The 16,868-nt window shown below is 43.9% G+C and overlaps 2 protein-coding genes across 3 annotated transcripts; one reads left to right on the forward strand and one right to left on the reverse strand.

Annotated features, from left to right (window-relative positions):
* Nucleotides 1–1,023: 1,023 nt before the first annotated feature.
* On the forward strand, nt 1,024–4,750 carry ubxn1 (UBX domain protein 1). 2 transcript variants are annotated; one of them, XM_021561619.3, is made up of 10 exons: nt 1,024–1,169; nt 1,784–1,846; nt 1,928–1,981; nt 2,125–2,270; nt 2,431–2,515; nt 2,757–2,948; nt 3,321–3,372; nt 3,481–3,600; nt 3,742–3,925; nt 4,164–4,750. In XM_021561619.3, exons 2-10 carry the CDS (start codon nt 1,788–1,790, stop codon nt 4,202–4,204), a joined length of 933 nt encoding a protein of 310 aa, XP_021417294.2. In that variant the 5' UTR covers nt 1,024–1,169; nt 1,784–1,787; the 3' UTR covers nt 4,205–4,750. The 2 variants fall into 2 exon arrangements, with proteins under 2 accessions (XP_021417294.2, XP_021417296.1); XM_021561621.3 differs by having other exon boundaries at nt 1,042–1,169; nt 1,788–1,846.
* On the reverse strand, nt 4,297–16,833 carry si:ch211-114c17.1 (pre-mRNA-processing factor 39). Its single transcript, XM_021561616.3, has 14 exons — nt 16,552–16,833; nt 11,568–11,818; nt 11,285–11,410; nt 11,002–11,120; nt 10,601–10,768; nt 9,807–9,969; nt 9,497–9,601; nt 7,898–8,170; nt 7,686–7,812; nt 7,290–7,561; nt 6,651–6,835; nt 6,348–6,422; nt 6,003–6,180; nt 4,297–5,648 (listed from the first exon to the last, which is right to left on the reverse strand). The coding sequence occupies exons 1-14, from the start codon at nt 16,613–16,615 to the stop codon at nt 5,574–5,576; spliced, it is 2,181 nt and encodes a 726-aa protein (XP_021417291.2). The 5' UTR covers nt 16,616–16,833; the 3' UTR covers nt 4,297–5,573.
* Nucleotides 16,834–16,868: the final 35 nt, after the last annotated feature.

Genomic DNA, 16,868 nt, shown 5'->3' on the forward strand with positions numbered 1-16,868 from the left:
TAATATGAATATGCATTTATGTGACTCATATGCATTTATGTGACTCATATGCATTTATGTGACTCATATGCATTTATGTGACTCATATGCATTTATGTGACTCATATGCATTTATGTGCCAGACCACGCCGGCATGAACGTTTATTGGCCAATACCAGCCATGTTGTTTTAGGTTCTAGTCTGAAAAATATTGCTTTGAGAGACCTTTGACCATAGATATCACATATCAAGTTTGGTGCAGATCGGTCATTAGCTGCCAGAAGAGTAGCATCAAAGATATTTATAGGTTTCCACTTCTGTCTGTGGTAGCGTTTTAATCGTTTTTTCACAAAATTCAAAATGCCAGAAAATCCATAATGAAAGACGTGTTCTTTATATACCTGAGGGACCTACAGTATATACGAATTTCAGGACTTTAGGTCAAACGGGCTGAGGGGCGTATCTTTTTCTAAGTTGAGTCCAAATCGGGCCAGTGCTGTCTGATATATCAAGTGTGAATAACGTCGGAAAGAACATCCTAACGGACGGAGACAGACCCACAGTCCCCTCACAGATTTTATCTTTGGGGACGAGCAATAATGTATACAAACCCTGGACTGCTGTTGCAATGTATTGGCCATTGAGAGTCTTTGAAGCCACCGGTTGGTAATATTGGAACTCCAGTTGGAGCAGTCCACAATAGGAATGAATGGAATTCTAAAATACTTCAATTAAATGTTTCTAGAACAAAATTGCATGTATTTAAGTATGTTTTGCTGTAGTGGGGAAAGTAACATTAGTACTAAAATAAAATACTTAAAGGAAAATGTTTTAATATATTTTTTATTTGTATGTTTGGCTCACATAATGTAATTTAAAAGTATGCATTAAGGTTTTCTGTAATATAATAAACATGTCAAAAACGAATCTAGACATGAATAAATGCATTTATGTAGCGGTGGCATCATTACAGCACCCCCTGTCAGTCATCCAGGGTTTATACACACGACTGGGGACAACTATAATGCATACTGTTGTACGGATACTGCTAGTGTAAGGTCCACTAGATGGCAGCAATTTTCTGTGAATGAGAATGTTTGGAAAATGCGGTCATTTTGTATCCTATTGGGCCTCCATACATGCTCGCATGTGACAAGATTGGAAGCGGTGTTTGTTGACTGATTCCGAATGTGAGTTGCTAATGTTTCTCAAACAAATAATGCTATTTAGTAAAATAACGTTTATGAAATTGTTGATCTCTATCATTTTCGCAAGTATAATGCAATAGTCACCCTAGCTCTATTGTACAGAGCATCATCAATTTACTTTGCAAACAGTTTTTCTTGTTACAGCTAGCAGGAGAGGCTAACTGAAATGAGCCATCTCACTCGTCCATCAAGCTAACGTCAGTTAGCTGGCTAACAATAGCTAGCTATATGTAGACATAGATAATACGGCAAAGTTACTGGGCAATTCTTCTTTGGTTTATGAATGATATTCATGTGGTGGTCTGTGTAGATACTAAAATATTTCCTGCGGGACGTTACCTAAGGGATGCTGCTTTGTTATCTTCATAGCCAGTTAAATAACTACACAGCTAGCACATTATGGAACTATGTAATAACAACCCATGTAACTAGCTCACGAGTTATTCGGGTAACATGTAATTGGTTCAACCTGATTCTAAATTATTTACACTAGTATAGTTAATACCTGTTTAGGGCTACTTTACATGCTCACCTCCTTGCCTACAGTATCTGACTCCAAAGTGAAACTTGTCTTCTTAACTTCCACGTTCTCTCAGCAAGATGGCAGAACAAACGACGTTGGACAGCCTGCTGGAAATGGGCTTTGACAGAAACAGAGCGTAAGTAGCTAACTGAATTAATGTGGCTATTTTTCGACACACTAAATATCAACTCTGGTCCTGTCTGTCTACTGCTTTCAGGGAAAAGGCTGTGGCACACACAGGAAACCAGGGCATAGAGCGGGCCATGGACTGGTAAGTCAGCTGGCAGAGGCTTTGGTGAGCTGGCCTCAGAGGCTTCTAAATCCACAGCTGAATTTTACAGATGGTCAGTTGAGTAATTTACATGGAATAACTGATTTGTCATTTCTTTCTTCCATTATGGCTTCCTTCCACAGGCTAATGGAACATGAGGGTGACCCAGACATTGACGAGCCCTATGTACCTCCTGTGGGGAACGTGCTTGGTGGAAGTGGAACTGGAGGAAGTGACCCACAACAGCCCAGTCCAGCAGCCCAAACCGCAGCAGAAGGAACAGACCCTGGTAAGTGGTCAATGGTCATGGCAGCATATTGTATTGTTATTACTCATATTGTTATAACCTCATAACTATGGCTTGTACTTCCCATTACTGGTTAACATGGTTGTTGGTTTACATAGTTTTCTTGTCCCCTACCTCTTCTATGTCAACTCTACCTTTTTAGCTACAGACGGTAGTGACCAGATGATCCATGACGGGGATACCAAACGACCAATGACAGAGGAGGAGAAACGTGAGCAGATAAAGAGGTCAGATAATTCACCTCTACTGAGGTTCTGTTTACACACTTGTTTTATTCTGTCAGTGGGGAAATGTCAGGTTTGGTCAATAATGTTACTCAAAGAGATTTTCAAGTGTCAGCAAAAGCTTTCAGTAGAAAATGCAATGAGACAGCATACAATGAAGCCTGTGCCTGTGTTTGTGTCTGTTTCTTTGTGTGTGTGTCTATTTCTTTGTCTACTTCCATGTGTGTGTTTCTGTGTGTACCAGGCTAGAGGAGCTGATGCGGGTGAAGCAGGAGGAGCGGAGAGAGAGGGAACGAGCAGAGGAAGTAGACAGAGAGAAGCAGAGGAGGAGGCAGGGCCAGGAGCTGCTGCAGGTCAAACAGAAACTGCAGGAAGATGAGATGAAAAAAATGGTCGACCTGCGCCAGAGAGAGAAGAACGATGACAAAATGGCCAAGTAAGCCATGAAGTCAAAAGGCTTGTTTGACATTGCAGGCGACTGCCGATTAACTGATTTACAAAATACCTTACATATAAGTATTATTATTTGTAGATCAGCTAGGCAGTCACAATTTACCCACAATGCATCACAGATGGATTTGATACTCTCGAAATTGGCCAATGGCTGTTGTCTCAAAGGACATTGGAGGAGAGGATCCTTGAACAACCTCCTTCAATGAGCTTTGAGAGGAATTGAGGAAACAAGAATAGCTAGTAAGGTTTTCATACACAGCCAATAGTTAGTTTTTGTAAATGTCTTAGTGCAAATAAAGTCTATTCCCATTCTACAACTGTTCTCTTTGTCCAATGAATACCCTCTCTTTCTCAGGCAGCGGGTGCGAGACAAGATAGCACGGGACAGAGAGGAGAGAGCACTTAAGGTACTGACTGCACCTACAGCATCTGACTCGTATGCTGAACTGTTGCTAAATAATGTCTCCATGTCTTTCATAGAGTTGAACTCACTAACCCCTTCTACTCCTCTCCAGTTTGGAGGCGGTTCTTCCAGTACAGCTCTAACCTCCCCTTCAGCAGAGGGCCCTCCCTCCTCTCCGCCCAGTCAGGGCCCGCCTCCCGCCAAGAAGGACTATAACGAGTGCAGAATCCAGGTTAGGGGCCATGGATGTCTACAGCCTAGTTCACATTCTGTTCATACTCACAACTGATGTACAACGCATTTTGACACAACAGATATTTTTGATGAGTTTGTCTCAACAGTCAATGTAGTTTATTTATCCTCCTGTCCTCAGGTGCGTATGCTGGACGGCTCGGCGCTGACCTCCGTGTTCAAGGCACAGGAGCCGCTAGCTGCTGTGCGCGTCTACATCCAGATGAACGGCAACGCCCCCGAAGGCCAGGACTTCACGCTGCTGTCCCCGTACCCCCGCCGCGTCTACACAGAACTGGACATGGAGAAACCCCTGCAGGAGCTGGGTGAGCAGACAGGATGCCCCTCTTACTGGGCTTGAACAGAGAGAATCGCAATAGTCTAAAGGGGCTTCCTCTCCTTCATCTGCACTAATCTGAAAGGACGAGACGTCAAAACCAGCCAAAGACGTACTACTTTCATCTATCCTGTGTTGTCAGATCAGTTTTAGAGGAATCTAATCTGATATTTAGGTGTGTTGTAGTTTGTGTCGTACTGTCTTAACTGTTTTGTGTCATTGTTCAGGTTTGGTGCCTTCAGCTGTGCTGGTCGTTGCCAAGAAATGAGGACCCTGAAGTAAAAACATGCTTTATGAGCCAACCTCAATTCCACACATCATTTATCACAACAGGACAATGACCAGGATGTCAACTATGGATTGATTCTCCTTCAACAAACATTGAGCTTTAATGTTAAATAGCAACACAAGATGGATGACTATTGATTCTCATGAGGCCTAAAGTGTAAGACATGGCTGGTGTTGAGACACTGCGACTTTCCACTGTGTTGAAGTTGTAGTTTCTATAAGTTAAACCATTTGACAGTGGTGTTATTGCATAATCACTTGGAGTTACATGGTGGACTGAACATACTTTAAAACTTCACATAATGTACTTTTACGAGAAAGCTGCAAAACTTGATGACCTAAGTCAGCTTTGTATCTCACTGACTGGTGAGAGTTGCTTATATGTGCATGACAGTTAAGAAAGATACACTCTTAAGAAATCACGTGTCATATCAAGAGTCCCAAAAATGCACATTGTGCTTCACTCAAATGTTTTATTGAACAATGTAAAAGTGAAGATTAAAAGTTACATTGTCATACATTTGCAGTGTATTTGTGCATGCCTTTTTTGAGTACAATGGATTGGATGCACTAAAACACAACAGAAATGGAATGGTATTTCAAAAACTCAGTGATTAAAAAAGGCTAAAGTTGTGTGGTGGATTTTGCCAAACATTTAACAGTTTTCTACTCTGAAGTTTGACCAAACATGACTGATGCTGTTGGTTTTAGACATGTCCACTAGGTACAGCACAGCGTACCTATTCAGTTATTATTCTTTACTTAACCTCTGAGTCCAGAGGCACTGGTACACCTGCATACAACATGGCTTCCCTATCTTCTGTCTGGAGGACTCGAATGGGCAGAAACTTGAATGAAGGACACAATAGATTGATCTTAACCTGCTCGTTAATGAAAAGAGCTTTGACTTCACAACTATAAAACACCATTATGTACATTAGAAAAAAATACTAGCCTATACTTCTGGAATGACAATAATACAGGAGGTATGGAGAGATGGTTTTGCTTAAAATGAAAGGGGCTGCATGTAGAAGAGAATACAAAAATAGTTTATCATTAAAACAATGTACAAGAGCACATTTTCAAAGACCAAACGAGTAGTAGACGTCACAGGTCCCACCCCTGTTCCTGATAAAAGATATGAGTTTGCACCCTATTCCCTACAAAGTTCACTACTTTTGACCAGAGCTCTATGGGCCCTTGTCAAAGGTAGTGCATTATATAGGGCATAATGTGCCATTTGGGGTGCATCCATGGAGTTTAAACACGTGAACACTGGGTCGTCAATGCTGAATCATCTCTGGTAACCCCTGCTGTCAGTTGGTGTGTCACAGGAGTTCTCTTCCCCCTTAGCTGGGAGGGTAGTAACCCTGATTGTAGTTCCAGGCTTGCTGGTAGCCTCCGTATCCCCCATACTGTGGTTGCTGAAAGAGGAGAACAACACTTTAAAAAAGGGCAAGTGAAGGAACACCCGCTCTCTAAACATTTTAGTGCAGGGGTATTCAGATCTTACCCTACGAGGTTCGGACTACTTCTGGTTTTCTGTTCTACCTGATAATTGCACCCACCTGGTGTCCCAGGTCTAAATCAGTCCCTGATTAGAGGGGAATAATAAAAAAAGCAGTGGAACTGGCTTTGATGTTCAGATTTGAATTTGAGAGCTTCAGTGTCTCTCCTCTATCTGGCTCAATTTCAAAAGAAGCACTGATCGTTTAAGACCGTATGTAGACGATATTTGGCTCGTATCAGTTTGTACAGCGTAACCATCCCTGTCATACCTGATGCCAGCTTCCATATCCTCCATAGCCTGCATGAACCGCACTCATGTCCCCACCCATCATGGGTGGAGGTGGTGTCGTCATGGGGACATGGGGCATTGTGGGAGGGGCCTGTGGTGGAGCGGGCACAGCAGAGCCATCTTCTCCTTTACTCATCTTCTCTGGGTCCTCACTGTCTCTGCAGATCAATCAATATAACAACTGCGTCAATAACCAATCCATGAACAGTTTACCCATTTGCTTCTCCATGAACAGCTTCAGATCAACAAAAAATGTGTCACAACATCACACAATTTGACAGGTATAAACCCTTGCATGATATTGATAGATACGTTATAATCTCACCCGTTCTCAGCCACTCTCTTCTTGTTGCCGAGCTCTTTCAGTAGCTTCTGATGCTCCTCATAGACTGTTAGCACACTGCAGGCCAGAGAACAGCAACAGTACAGTCATTTAAAACATGGTAAAGTGATGCTCCTCAGACTGTTGGAACACTGCAGGCCATAGGACAGCAACAGTACAGTCATTTCTCCTGGTTGGTTGATTTCATACCATTAAATCAAATATGGGCAGAATAAAATGCTTGTTTTATTTTCTCCGGGTTCCTGATTGTATCTAAAAACAACAAACAATCCTATGACCCCTGACCTTTGCACAGAGGTCCCATAGTCCTCAGCGTACTGCAGGCCCCTCTGGGAGAAGAGGATCTTGGTCTGTGGGGAGAGGGGTGCGGCCAGCGCCCGCGCCACGCACTGCTGCACCCCCTCGGCCGACCCTCTGGGGTCACCGGACACCTCCAGCTCCAGCAGGTTCAGGTGCAGCTTACCGTCATCCTGGAAAACAGAGGGGACATTAAAGAGGGAACAACAAACAATGATAAATGATGCTCTGACAGGTTACATTTTCTATGAGGTTTAGATCTGGACTATTTTCCATGTTCCATCCCTGATATTCAATCCCAAATGCATCTTAAATGTGATCCTTCCTCTTTCAGTCGATGCTTAGAGCGCTTGGCCAGTAACCGGAAGGTTGCTGGATTGAATCCCAGAGCTGTTAAAAATCTGCCGTTCTACCCCTGAGCAACGATGTTAACCCACTGTTCCCCGGGCACCGAAGACGTGAATGTTGATTATGGCAGCCCCCAGCACCTCTCTGATTCAGAGGGGTTAGGTTAAAAAGAAGACACATTTCAGTTGAATACATTCAGTTGGACAACTGACTAGGTATCCCCCTTTCCCTAAATCTTTTCATTTTTGCCTCTCTTAGATCTATCTCCCCTCCTCTCACCGGGCTAATCTCCAGCGCCTCCTGCAGGACTCCCCGGGCCTTGCTGGGGTTCTTGCAGAGCTTCAGCAGCAGCCGGGCCAGTTTGATGGAGTAGAACGCATGGAGGTAAGGTGTCTCTTTGGCCTGGGCCACCGCGTCCCTGAGCAGAGCTTCTGATTCATCTAGCCGGCCCGCCCGTCTCTCTAGCCCCGCCCTGCGCAGCCGGACCATGGCCAACCCCGGCACTGAGGTTTCCAGAGCCTCCAACACTCGCCGTGCCTCTGTTAGGTCACCTGGGAGGAGATGGAGGGGAGGAGGGCGTGAGTGGGCTACAACACTGGGTAATGGTGTCCTGTGTATCACATTTGAGGTGAAAGTGAAAAGGTGAACAATGTGACGTGTTTCTTCCTCTCTCACCATGCCTCTCCTCGAAGGTGGCCCACTGCAGGTGCATGGTGTGTTTGTGGGCCAGGTGGATCTCACAGGCTCGCCGAAACACTCCCCGCGCCTCGTCCAGACTCTGAGGTTCCAGGTACTGAACATACTGAAAAACATGCATACAGTATACATTAGTCACACTGACATACAAACATGTTACTGACACACACACCCCTGCAGCCCCTCCTTACCTTGGTCCAGAACTCCTCGTAGAGAGCGCAGGCAATCAGACAGCGCTCAAACAGGATCCGTACCCTCCGGTCTCCCCCGGCAACGATCTCACTGCTCTTTGACCCCTCCTTTTCCTCCTCTTCCTGGCCCTCCATGGCCTCTGGTTCGGTCTCGGTCTTCACCTCCTTTTCACCGCCCCCCTCCAGCTCGGTGAGCTCCCAGTCCAGGTAGGAGTGCCAGGCCCTCAGCTGGGTCCGGTCCAGAGGCTTCACGTGGAAATATGGACGCTTGATCTGGAAAGAAGGGAGGAATGGGAACAGAAGAGAAGATAAGTAAATGTTTCCAACCAATGAAAGTACACTACTTGACCAAAAGAGTGTGGACACCTGCTCGAACATCTCATTCCAAAATCATGTTTACTAATATGGAGTTGGTCCCCCCTTTGCAGCAATAACAGTCTCCACTCTTCTGTGAAGGCTTTCCACTAGATGTTGGAACATTGCTGCAGGGACTTGCTTCCATTCAGCCACAAGATTATTAGTGAAGTCGGGCGATTAGGCCGGACTGGCATTCCAATTCATCCCAAAGGTGTTCAATGGGGTTGAGGACAGGGCTCTGTGCAAGCCAGTCAAGTTCTTCCACACTAATCTCGGCAAACCTTTTCTGTATGGACCTCGCTTTGAGCAAGGGGGATTGTCATGCTGAAACAGGAAAGGGCCTTCCCCAAACTGTTTCCACAAAGTTGGAAGCACAGCATCATCTAAAATGTCATTGTATGCTGTAGCATTAAGATTTCCCTTCAATGGAACTAAGGGGCCTAGCCCGAACCCTAAAAAACAGCCCCAGACCATTATTCCTCCTCCACCAAACTTTACAGTTGGCACAATGCATTGTGGCAGGTAGCGTTCTACTGGAATCCGCCAAACCCAGATTCTTCCGTCGGACTGCCAGATGTTGAAGCGTGATTCATCACTCCAGAGAACACGTTTCCACTTCTCCTGAGTCCAATAGCGGCAAGCTTTACACCACTCTAGCCGATGCTTGGCATTGCGCATGGTGATCTTAGGCTTGTGTGCAGCTGCTCAGCCATGGAAGCCCATTTGACGAAGCTCCCGAAAAAAATGTATTGTGCAGGGGCAGCTTGGAACTTGGTAGTGAGTGTTGCAACCAATGACAGACCATTGTCACGCGCTACGTGCTTCAGCACTCGGTGGTCCCGTTCTGTGAGCTTGTGTGGTCTACCACGCTGAGCCGTTGTTGATCCGAGACGTTTCCAATTCACAATAACAGCACATACAGTTGACCGGGGCAGCTCTAGCAGGGCAGACATTTTACAAACTGACTTGTTGGAAAGGTGGCATCCTATGACGGTACCATGTTGAAAGTTACTGAGCTCTTCAGTAAGGCCATTCTACTGCCAATGTTAGTCTATGAAGATTACATGGCTGTGTGCTCGATTTTATACACCTGTCAGCAACACGTGTGACTGAAATAGCCGAATCCACTCATTTGAATGGGTGTCCACATACTTTTGTATATATAGCGTATCATGCATGCTTCAATCATTGCTTCTGAGTTGCACATGGAAGGGATGTGTGTGTGTGCCAGGGGTAACTCACAGCTTCCTCAAAGTTCCACCTCTTCCTGACCTCTCCCTCCAGGTCTTGGTACACCTTCTCTCTGCGAGCCAATAGGAGCTCTCGCATTTTCGGAATCAGTTCTTCCTGATTGGGTGAAACATAACATAACAGTTATGATGGCAGACTTTTAAATCAGTGTAAAAATCAAAGTTAAGATCCTATACCATAGCCTTACTCCATAGCTTGAAATGTCTCCACTTTATGCTATTTTGGCAGCATCTGACACTCGTGTAAATGCCATGTTAAATCTTAATCCAACACTACTAGGGATTTGTCATTTGTAATCCACCTCTGTAGGTTCCTTCTCTTCCCCAGGTGGTAACTCCTCTTCCCCCTCAGCCAACTCAGACTTCTCAGTCTTGTGGCTCTGTTTAGATTCCTCAAGCAACCCCTCATACTCCACTGCTGAGAGGACGTCCTTGGGCGCATGGGCATTAAGATGAGTCTTGAATCTGTAAGAGAGAGATAGGAGGGACGGAGAAAGTGGATCAGATTCACCAGGTCAGCAAATATGAGGTCCATAATGGGAAGTGAGTTTGATAATTATTAAAATCTATAATTTAATAAAAGGTTACGATTTTATACTTTAGATATATTTTTTACCCCCTTTTTCGATCTTGTCTCATCGCTGCAACTCCCCAATGGGCTCGGGAGGCGAAGGCTGAGTCATGCGTCCTTCCCGAAACATGACCCACCAAACCATGCTTCTTAACACCCGCCCGCTTAACCCGGGAGCCAGCCGCATCAATGTGTCGGAGGAAACACTGTTCACCTGACGACCGAGGTCAGCCTGCAGGTGCCAGGCCCGCCACAACGAGTTTCTAGAGCGAGATGAGCCAAGTAAAGCCCCCTCGGCCAACCCCTCCCGATGCTGGGCCAATTGTGCACCGCCCTATGATAATCCCGTTTACGGCCGGTTGTGATACAGTCCGGAAATGAACCAGGGTCCGTAGTGACACCTCTAGCGCCTTTGACCGCTGCGCCACTCGGGAGGCCCTATAGTTTAGAGTTTTGACTGATTTGAAGCTCTACTGTTTTTCTTAGTACAGAGAGTGTACTGTTTGTGAATGTGTATAGTCTCACTTCTCATAGTGGCTGCTGTACAGCTGAGTGGGGACTCTGAGGACTCTGTCGTAGACTCCAGTGGCAGCCTTCATGTCTCCCTGCTCCTTCTCCCACTCGATGTACAGCTCCCACAGACGGTCAGAGTGGAAGTCCAGTCCTGCTGCCGTCACCGCCTCCTCAAATGCACTGGGGAGAAGTGACAAGAGACAGGGATCAGGCTATCTGACATCTATCTATCTGACATCTATTAAAAAAGAGTTAGGGCTCCATATCTTTATTTGAACATTCATTCTGTGAATGAGAATAAATATTGAATTAAAAGATTTGGAGTGTTCATGCTAATATTGAAAGTAAAGGCTGGCTAGTGTTGAATGTATATAAGTGTGGTACTGTGTGTTAAAGAGTATAGGAGTGTGTACCTGCGAATGCGCTGAGAGGACTCTGGCAGGTTCATGTTGAGCGTGCCCAGTAGCAGGTTAATGTAGTGGATCCACAGATCTACACTCAGGGGAATGGCCTTCAGACCCTGAACACACACCTGGAACAACAAAACAACATTACACATGAATGTTATGGAACTAAAGCCATTACATACTGTGAGAGAGAAGAATGTGCCTTTTTGTCAATAAAAAATGTCAGTCAGCAGACCACATAACAAGACACACATCCATGTGCCAAACACACTCTTCCTCATCCTCATACCTCCTGAGCTTTGTTGGTGTAGCCAGCACGTCGCTCCAGGTCGGCAAACTTCTTCCAGTATCCGTAGCACAGTGGGTACCGTGCCAGAAAGGCTACCAGCGCCCGACGTGACGCTGTCATGTGACTCTGGGGACAATTAGAAATCTGGTTAGCTGCAAATTCCACTTCAACAGTGCACATCTGAACAGTGGTATAGTTAGCTATGCATTATTAATGCAGAAGAGCTTTAGGCGTATGACAAAATGGCAATAGGAGTCTTGTCTGTCTCCTCAGCTCTTTTCACCTCTTGCTCACAGTACTGCAGTAGGTCAGTCCAGCTAGAGAAGTCCTGTGGATTGTCATGGGCCAGCTTCCAGAGTCGGTCAAAGTCCGCAGGGAACTCTCCGTCTTCTTCCTCCTCATTCTCTGCCAGAGGCATGTTGTATGATGTCGCAGCTGCTGCTTCTGGAGCCTCAGAGGCTCCTCCTCCACCATTCTCCTCTGATGCCTCTTCCTTCTCTGTTGGAAGTTGGACAGCCTCCATGGCTTCCAGAGCTATTAAATGAGAAATGTAGAAAGTTACACATGGAAGAATTTGTTTTATCTATAACACAAAGAAATGGCTGGCCTGCTCAATGACGCATAGTCCTAATCAAATGTAATTTACAGATTAAATGTAGATTACTGCCATTATAAGGGGAATTCCAATCACTGATGGTGTTTTTAGCCAATCATTCATTAGTATTTCTAGGTTCTACACACAAATCAAATTAGATCAGCTTACTACACCATAATAAAAGACCCGGCCTGGCAAGTACTAGCTAGTGCAGGGATGGGTAACTGGCGACCTGACTGGAACTCAGTCGGGGTCTCAACCTACTGTTGAGAGTTAAAATCGTAGAATACACAAGGCAATTTCAAAATGTGGTTGTGCATCAGCAGTTTTTCTTGTTATGTCAGTCACTCAATTAGCCCATTTCAGCTAACATTTTTTAGATTGGTAAATTAGTCTAGTGGCAAGCCATCTAAATTTCTAGTAAACGTGCCTGAAGACTCAACGTTGAATTGCATAGAATTCTATGTCGGGCAAAAATTTGCATTTGAATCAGAAAAGTTCTCTCTCACAACCTCTACAAGTCAGAATGCTGAATACAATGATACTTCCGATTGTCCGTGTGGTTGGTCCTTTTGCAGGTAGGAATGTTAGACAAAATATCCACTGAGTAGTATTATCAACCCCACCTTGGGTGGTCTGTATATCATTTGTATTTCTGGTTCATATTTTCAATACTGATGCAATTCACATGTGACCAACACTTGCATAATATGGCCAAGACTAACCGAACAGCAAACACTTCAAGCTTATTGCGAGGAAACGTGCTTTTGTTTACATATTGTGCATCACGTGAAATGCGTCAACAGATTGAAAATACAAGTAATAACCTACTGGCACCGCAAAGTTTTCCTGTGGACAGCCTATCTCCACCTCCTACCGCCAAAAGGATCAACAGCATGTACAACCGGTAAAGTAAGTGGAAATATCATTTTATTCAACATTCTGTCTTGTAGAGACTATTGTGTCTTTTTTTACAGCGACTTATTTCAGACTGATATTCATGGGATAACCATGGTAACGGGCTGATGTTTAGGCAAGTAGTAATCATGGTCGAATTATCGACCCGGGGCCCCAATTGAATTTGGTTAGTCACTTGCACTCAGATATCATATTAAAAACTGCAAACATTTTCTCACCACCCCATGGCAAAATGTGTAGATTTGCAGCAAAGTTGCTTTAAAACTGCCACACTTTCTAAATGTATAGAATTTAGGGCTGACCCCAAATAGTCGACTGGTCGATAGGCTGTTGGTCAACCAAAATATTTTTAGTAGAGCAGTAGCAAATATACAGTATACATTTCCTACATTGTAGAATAATAATGAAGACATCAAAACTATGAAATAACACATATGGAATCATGTAGTAAACAAAAAAGTGTTAAACAAATCAAAATATATTTTAGATTCTTCAAAGTAGCCACCCTTTGCGTTGCTTACAGCTTTATACACTCTTGGCATCCTCTCAACCAGCTTTATGGGGTAGTCACCTGGAATGCATTTCAATTAACAAGTGTGCCTTGTTAAAAGTTAATTTGTGGAATTTCTTTCCTTCTTAATGCATTTGAGCTAATCAGTTGTGTTGTGACAAGGTAGAGGTGGTTACAGAAGAGAGCCCTATTTGGTAAAAGACCAAGTCCATGTTATGGCAAGAACAGCTTGAATACGGAAAGAGAAACGACAGTCCATCATTACTTTATAACATGAAGGTCAGTCAATGCAGAAAATTTCAAGAACTTTGAAAGTTTCTTCAAGTGCAGTCTCAAAAACCATCAAGCGCTATGATGAAACTGTCTCTCATGAGGACCGCCACAGGAAAGGAAGACCCAGAGTTACCTCTGCTGCAGAGGATAAGTTCATTAGAGTTACCACCCTCAGAAATCGACAATTAACTGCACCTCAGATAACAGCCCAAAAAATGTAAAAAAAAAAAAGTAACAGACACATCTCAACAGCAGCTGCTCAGAGGAGACTACGTCAATCAGGCCTTCATGGTTGAATTGCTGCAAAGAAACTTCTACTAAAGGACACCAATAAGAAGAGACTTGCTTGGACCAAGAAACACGAGCAATGGGCATAAGACTGGGGGAAATCTGTCCTTTTGTCTGATGAGATATTAGACCGACAAAATTTTTAGATTTGGGGTTCCTACCCGCTGTGTCTTTGTGAGACTCATGGAGGAAGAGGTGTGATAGTGCTTTGCTGGTGACACTGTCTGTGATTTATTTAGAATTCAAGGCACACTTAACCAGCATGGCTACCACAGCATTCTGCAGCGATACGTTATCCCAACTGGTTTGCGCATTGTGGCACTATCATTTGTTTTTCAACAGGACAATGACCCAACACACCTCCAGGCTGTGTAAGGGCTATTTGACCAAGAAGGAGAGTAATGGAGTGCTGCATCAGATGACCTGGCCTCCACAATCACCCGACCTCAACCCAATTGAGATGGTTTGGGATTAGTTGGACCACAGAGTGAAGGTAAAGCAGCCAACAAGTGCTCAGCATAAGTGGGAACCCCTTCAAGACTGTGGAAAAGCATTCCAGTGACTACCTCATGAAGCCAGTTGAGAATGGACAGTGTGTGCAAAGCTGTCATCAAAGGCAAAGGGTGGCTACTTTAAAGAACATTAAATATATTTTGATTTAACAATTCTTTGGTTACTACATGATTCCATAAGTGTTATTGTATAGTTTTGATGTTCTACAATGTAGAAAATAGTCAAAATAAAGAAAAGCTCTTGAATGAGTAGGTTGAATGACTGCTACATATATATATATGTGTGTGTGTGTGTGTGTGGGGGCGGTACATCCTGTATAAACACAAACTCACTCCCTTGACAACAGAACTGCACTGCTCAGCGAAGCGCAAGAAGTATGAATACCCAGTCTTTTGCTGAGGCCGTATCACCGTAAGTGCTGCATGGCCAATGCAGACGTCAGATTGACCATGCGCCCAGATGCACAATGCACTTCTATCTCCAGAATGCGCTCTCTCCCACCAATTTGTGAACATTCATTGTTTCATAACTTCATTGTGTGAATTGTTTGCATTTGATTGTTAGTGTCTTTCAATTCCCCATCATATATCACCAGTAGTACATTTCTCGGTAATTCCTAATCTACAATGTTTCTTACTTTCGTTATGGTAATTTCTGTTAATGCATTCAATATTATTCCAGTCTTACAGTTCATTGTCAGAGTTGACACTGTAGAGCGCACAACCTATGCTACACATGTGAAGTGAACAACACAATTTAGTCATTGCCTTCTGTTTGGAGTGCTCATGTCAATGTTGAGTAAGGACACGCATGCATAGAAGTAGGCCTATAGGCTACCTGGCCTGCGCACAAATGTAGGCATATAAATGGGGTATAGTATTTTTGATTGGCTTCAAGCACCACCACTAATGAGCTGTGGAGCTTATCAAAGTAATGTTTTCACATCAAATAGTAAGCAAACGAAGACTGTTTTTACATCCATTGAGCATTACACTACTTCCTCAATGTATTTGAAAAAATCTTTCCAGCCCTCTCCCTTTCGATAACCACTCAGCGTGTAAGGGGGAAAAAAAGGTCATGATCCAGTGGAAACGTCATAAAATAGGTCTACCCGATTACTTATCAGTGCTTGTCATGGACTGAAATAGGTTCAGGTACTCATTTTGGGTGCTGGTATTGTTTATATGTAGTTGCAGGATCTCCACAATACTTTTGAGCTAATATTCTAGAAGAGGAACAGGAGCTCAAGCAGTAAAACAGTTGAGGTGCTGGTCGTCAGCTACGGTGAGCCTACAACTGTGTCCGTCTTGAGCTCACTGGTGGGAAACTGAGGGCCCAGAATACTTTATACAATGTTACAGGTTCGCTAGTGCAAGCTACATGGTTGCCGACTCCTTGTGTAGCCTATTACCGGAAACTTCAGGAGAGTAATGGCAGAATTGGCGAAAGCCAGCAGGAACAGAAAGAAAGAGTTGGGTCAGCTTAAGGTTACCTACATCTCTGGTTCCCTCAAGGCATTGGTGTCTTATTTAATCAAAAGCTTAAAGCATCAGACAAGCTCAACACATATAGTTATTTAAAACATATGGAAAAATATGTTCCAAAATTGACTAATCAATTGATCTTAAAAGATTGATGACTTTCACTGGACCAATATTTTTTTTTAGCAGGGGCCAGCCTGGTAGAATTGCAGGAAATGTATTTAAAAAGGTAATTTTCTCCCCCTCTATCCACTGTCTGGTGGAAAAAGTTTAAATATTTTGCTCACAAGGTGGGGGTAACAAAATGTAGCTTAGGGCCCCCAAAAGGCTAGGACCGGCTCTGACTACATGTGTAGGTATGGATGTGTGTATGCAGACCCGCGAGCCACTGAGGCCCCCCATAATGAGTTCAGATTTATTGTGGACCACCACCCCCCCATCAAAGTTGCCCAACCCTGTGCTAGTGCATTAACTCTGGTACTTGCTAGGGGGAGGCAACTTTCGGTTTCTCCAGTTGGCGCAACGTAAACTCATATTAGCCATGTCAGCTAGTTAACGTTAGCTAGCCAGCCATCTTTTCACAGGCGTAGTTGCGACTGTTAGCTGACGTTAAAGATACAAACGACTATACATATGAACCATTGAATAACTTCGTGAATATATTTAGATTATTTCATGTTTTTACAACCTGAAGGAGCCTCCATTAGCCCGTTGGTGTTCAGGTCTTCTGAATCCGAGCCTTCTGCCGCCATGACAAAAAAAAAAATACGTCACTTCCATGCGACAAGTACTGTCTGCAAGATAACCGAATAAAAATTTTGCTGAGCGTTGATTCACGGTATTTTCGGCCAAATATGTATTCCACTGACAGTATTCATATGGAAATGGATACGCGGATCCTTGATCAATGACTTTCCTTTAAAATGGCTGGCATTATTGTAGGCCAAATTCGTCATCTGTATACACACACACATTGCAAAGGAAAGCTTTGGGTTAACATATCTT

The sequence above is a fragment of the Oncorhynchus mykiss genome, chromosome 14 (genome assembly GCF_057628025.1).
Source record: "Oncorhynchus mykiss isolate SJ-2025 chromosome 14, ASM5762802v1, whole genome shotgun sequence".
Taxonomy (NCBI): domain Eukaryota; kingdom Metazoa; phylum Chordata; class Actinopteri; order Salmoniformes; family Salmonidae; genus Oncorhynchus; species Oncorhynchus mykiss.

Bases quoted from the DNA above. Each gene is read 5' to 3' on its own strand.
- ubxn1 (XM_021561619.3), top strand. From the start codon at position 1,788: ATGGCAGAACAAACGACGTTGGACAGCCTGCTGGAAATGGGCTTTGAC. The intron at 2,271-2,430 runs GTAAGTGGTCAA...CTACCTTTTTAG, and splicing joins AGCAGAAGGAACAGACCCTG to CTACAGACGGTAGTGACCAG. The intron at 3,601-3,741 runs GTTAGGGGCCAT...TCCTGTCCTCAG, and splicing joins ATAACGAGTGCAGAATCCAG to GTGCGTATGCTGGACGGCTC.
- si:ch211-114c17.1 (XM_021561616.3), bottom strand. From the start codon at position 16,615: ATGGCGGCAGAAGGCTCGGATTCAGAAGACCTGAACACCAACGGGCTA. The intron at 9,970-10,600 runs GTGAGACTATAC...TCTCTCTTACAG, and splicing joins TACAGCAGCCACTATGAGAA to ATTCAAGACTCATCTTAATG. The intron at 6,836-7,289 runs GTGAGAGGAGGG...TCTGTTTTCCAG, and splicing joins AGGCGCTGGAGATTAGCCCG to GATGACGGTAAGCTGCACCT.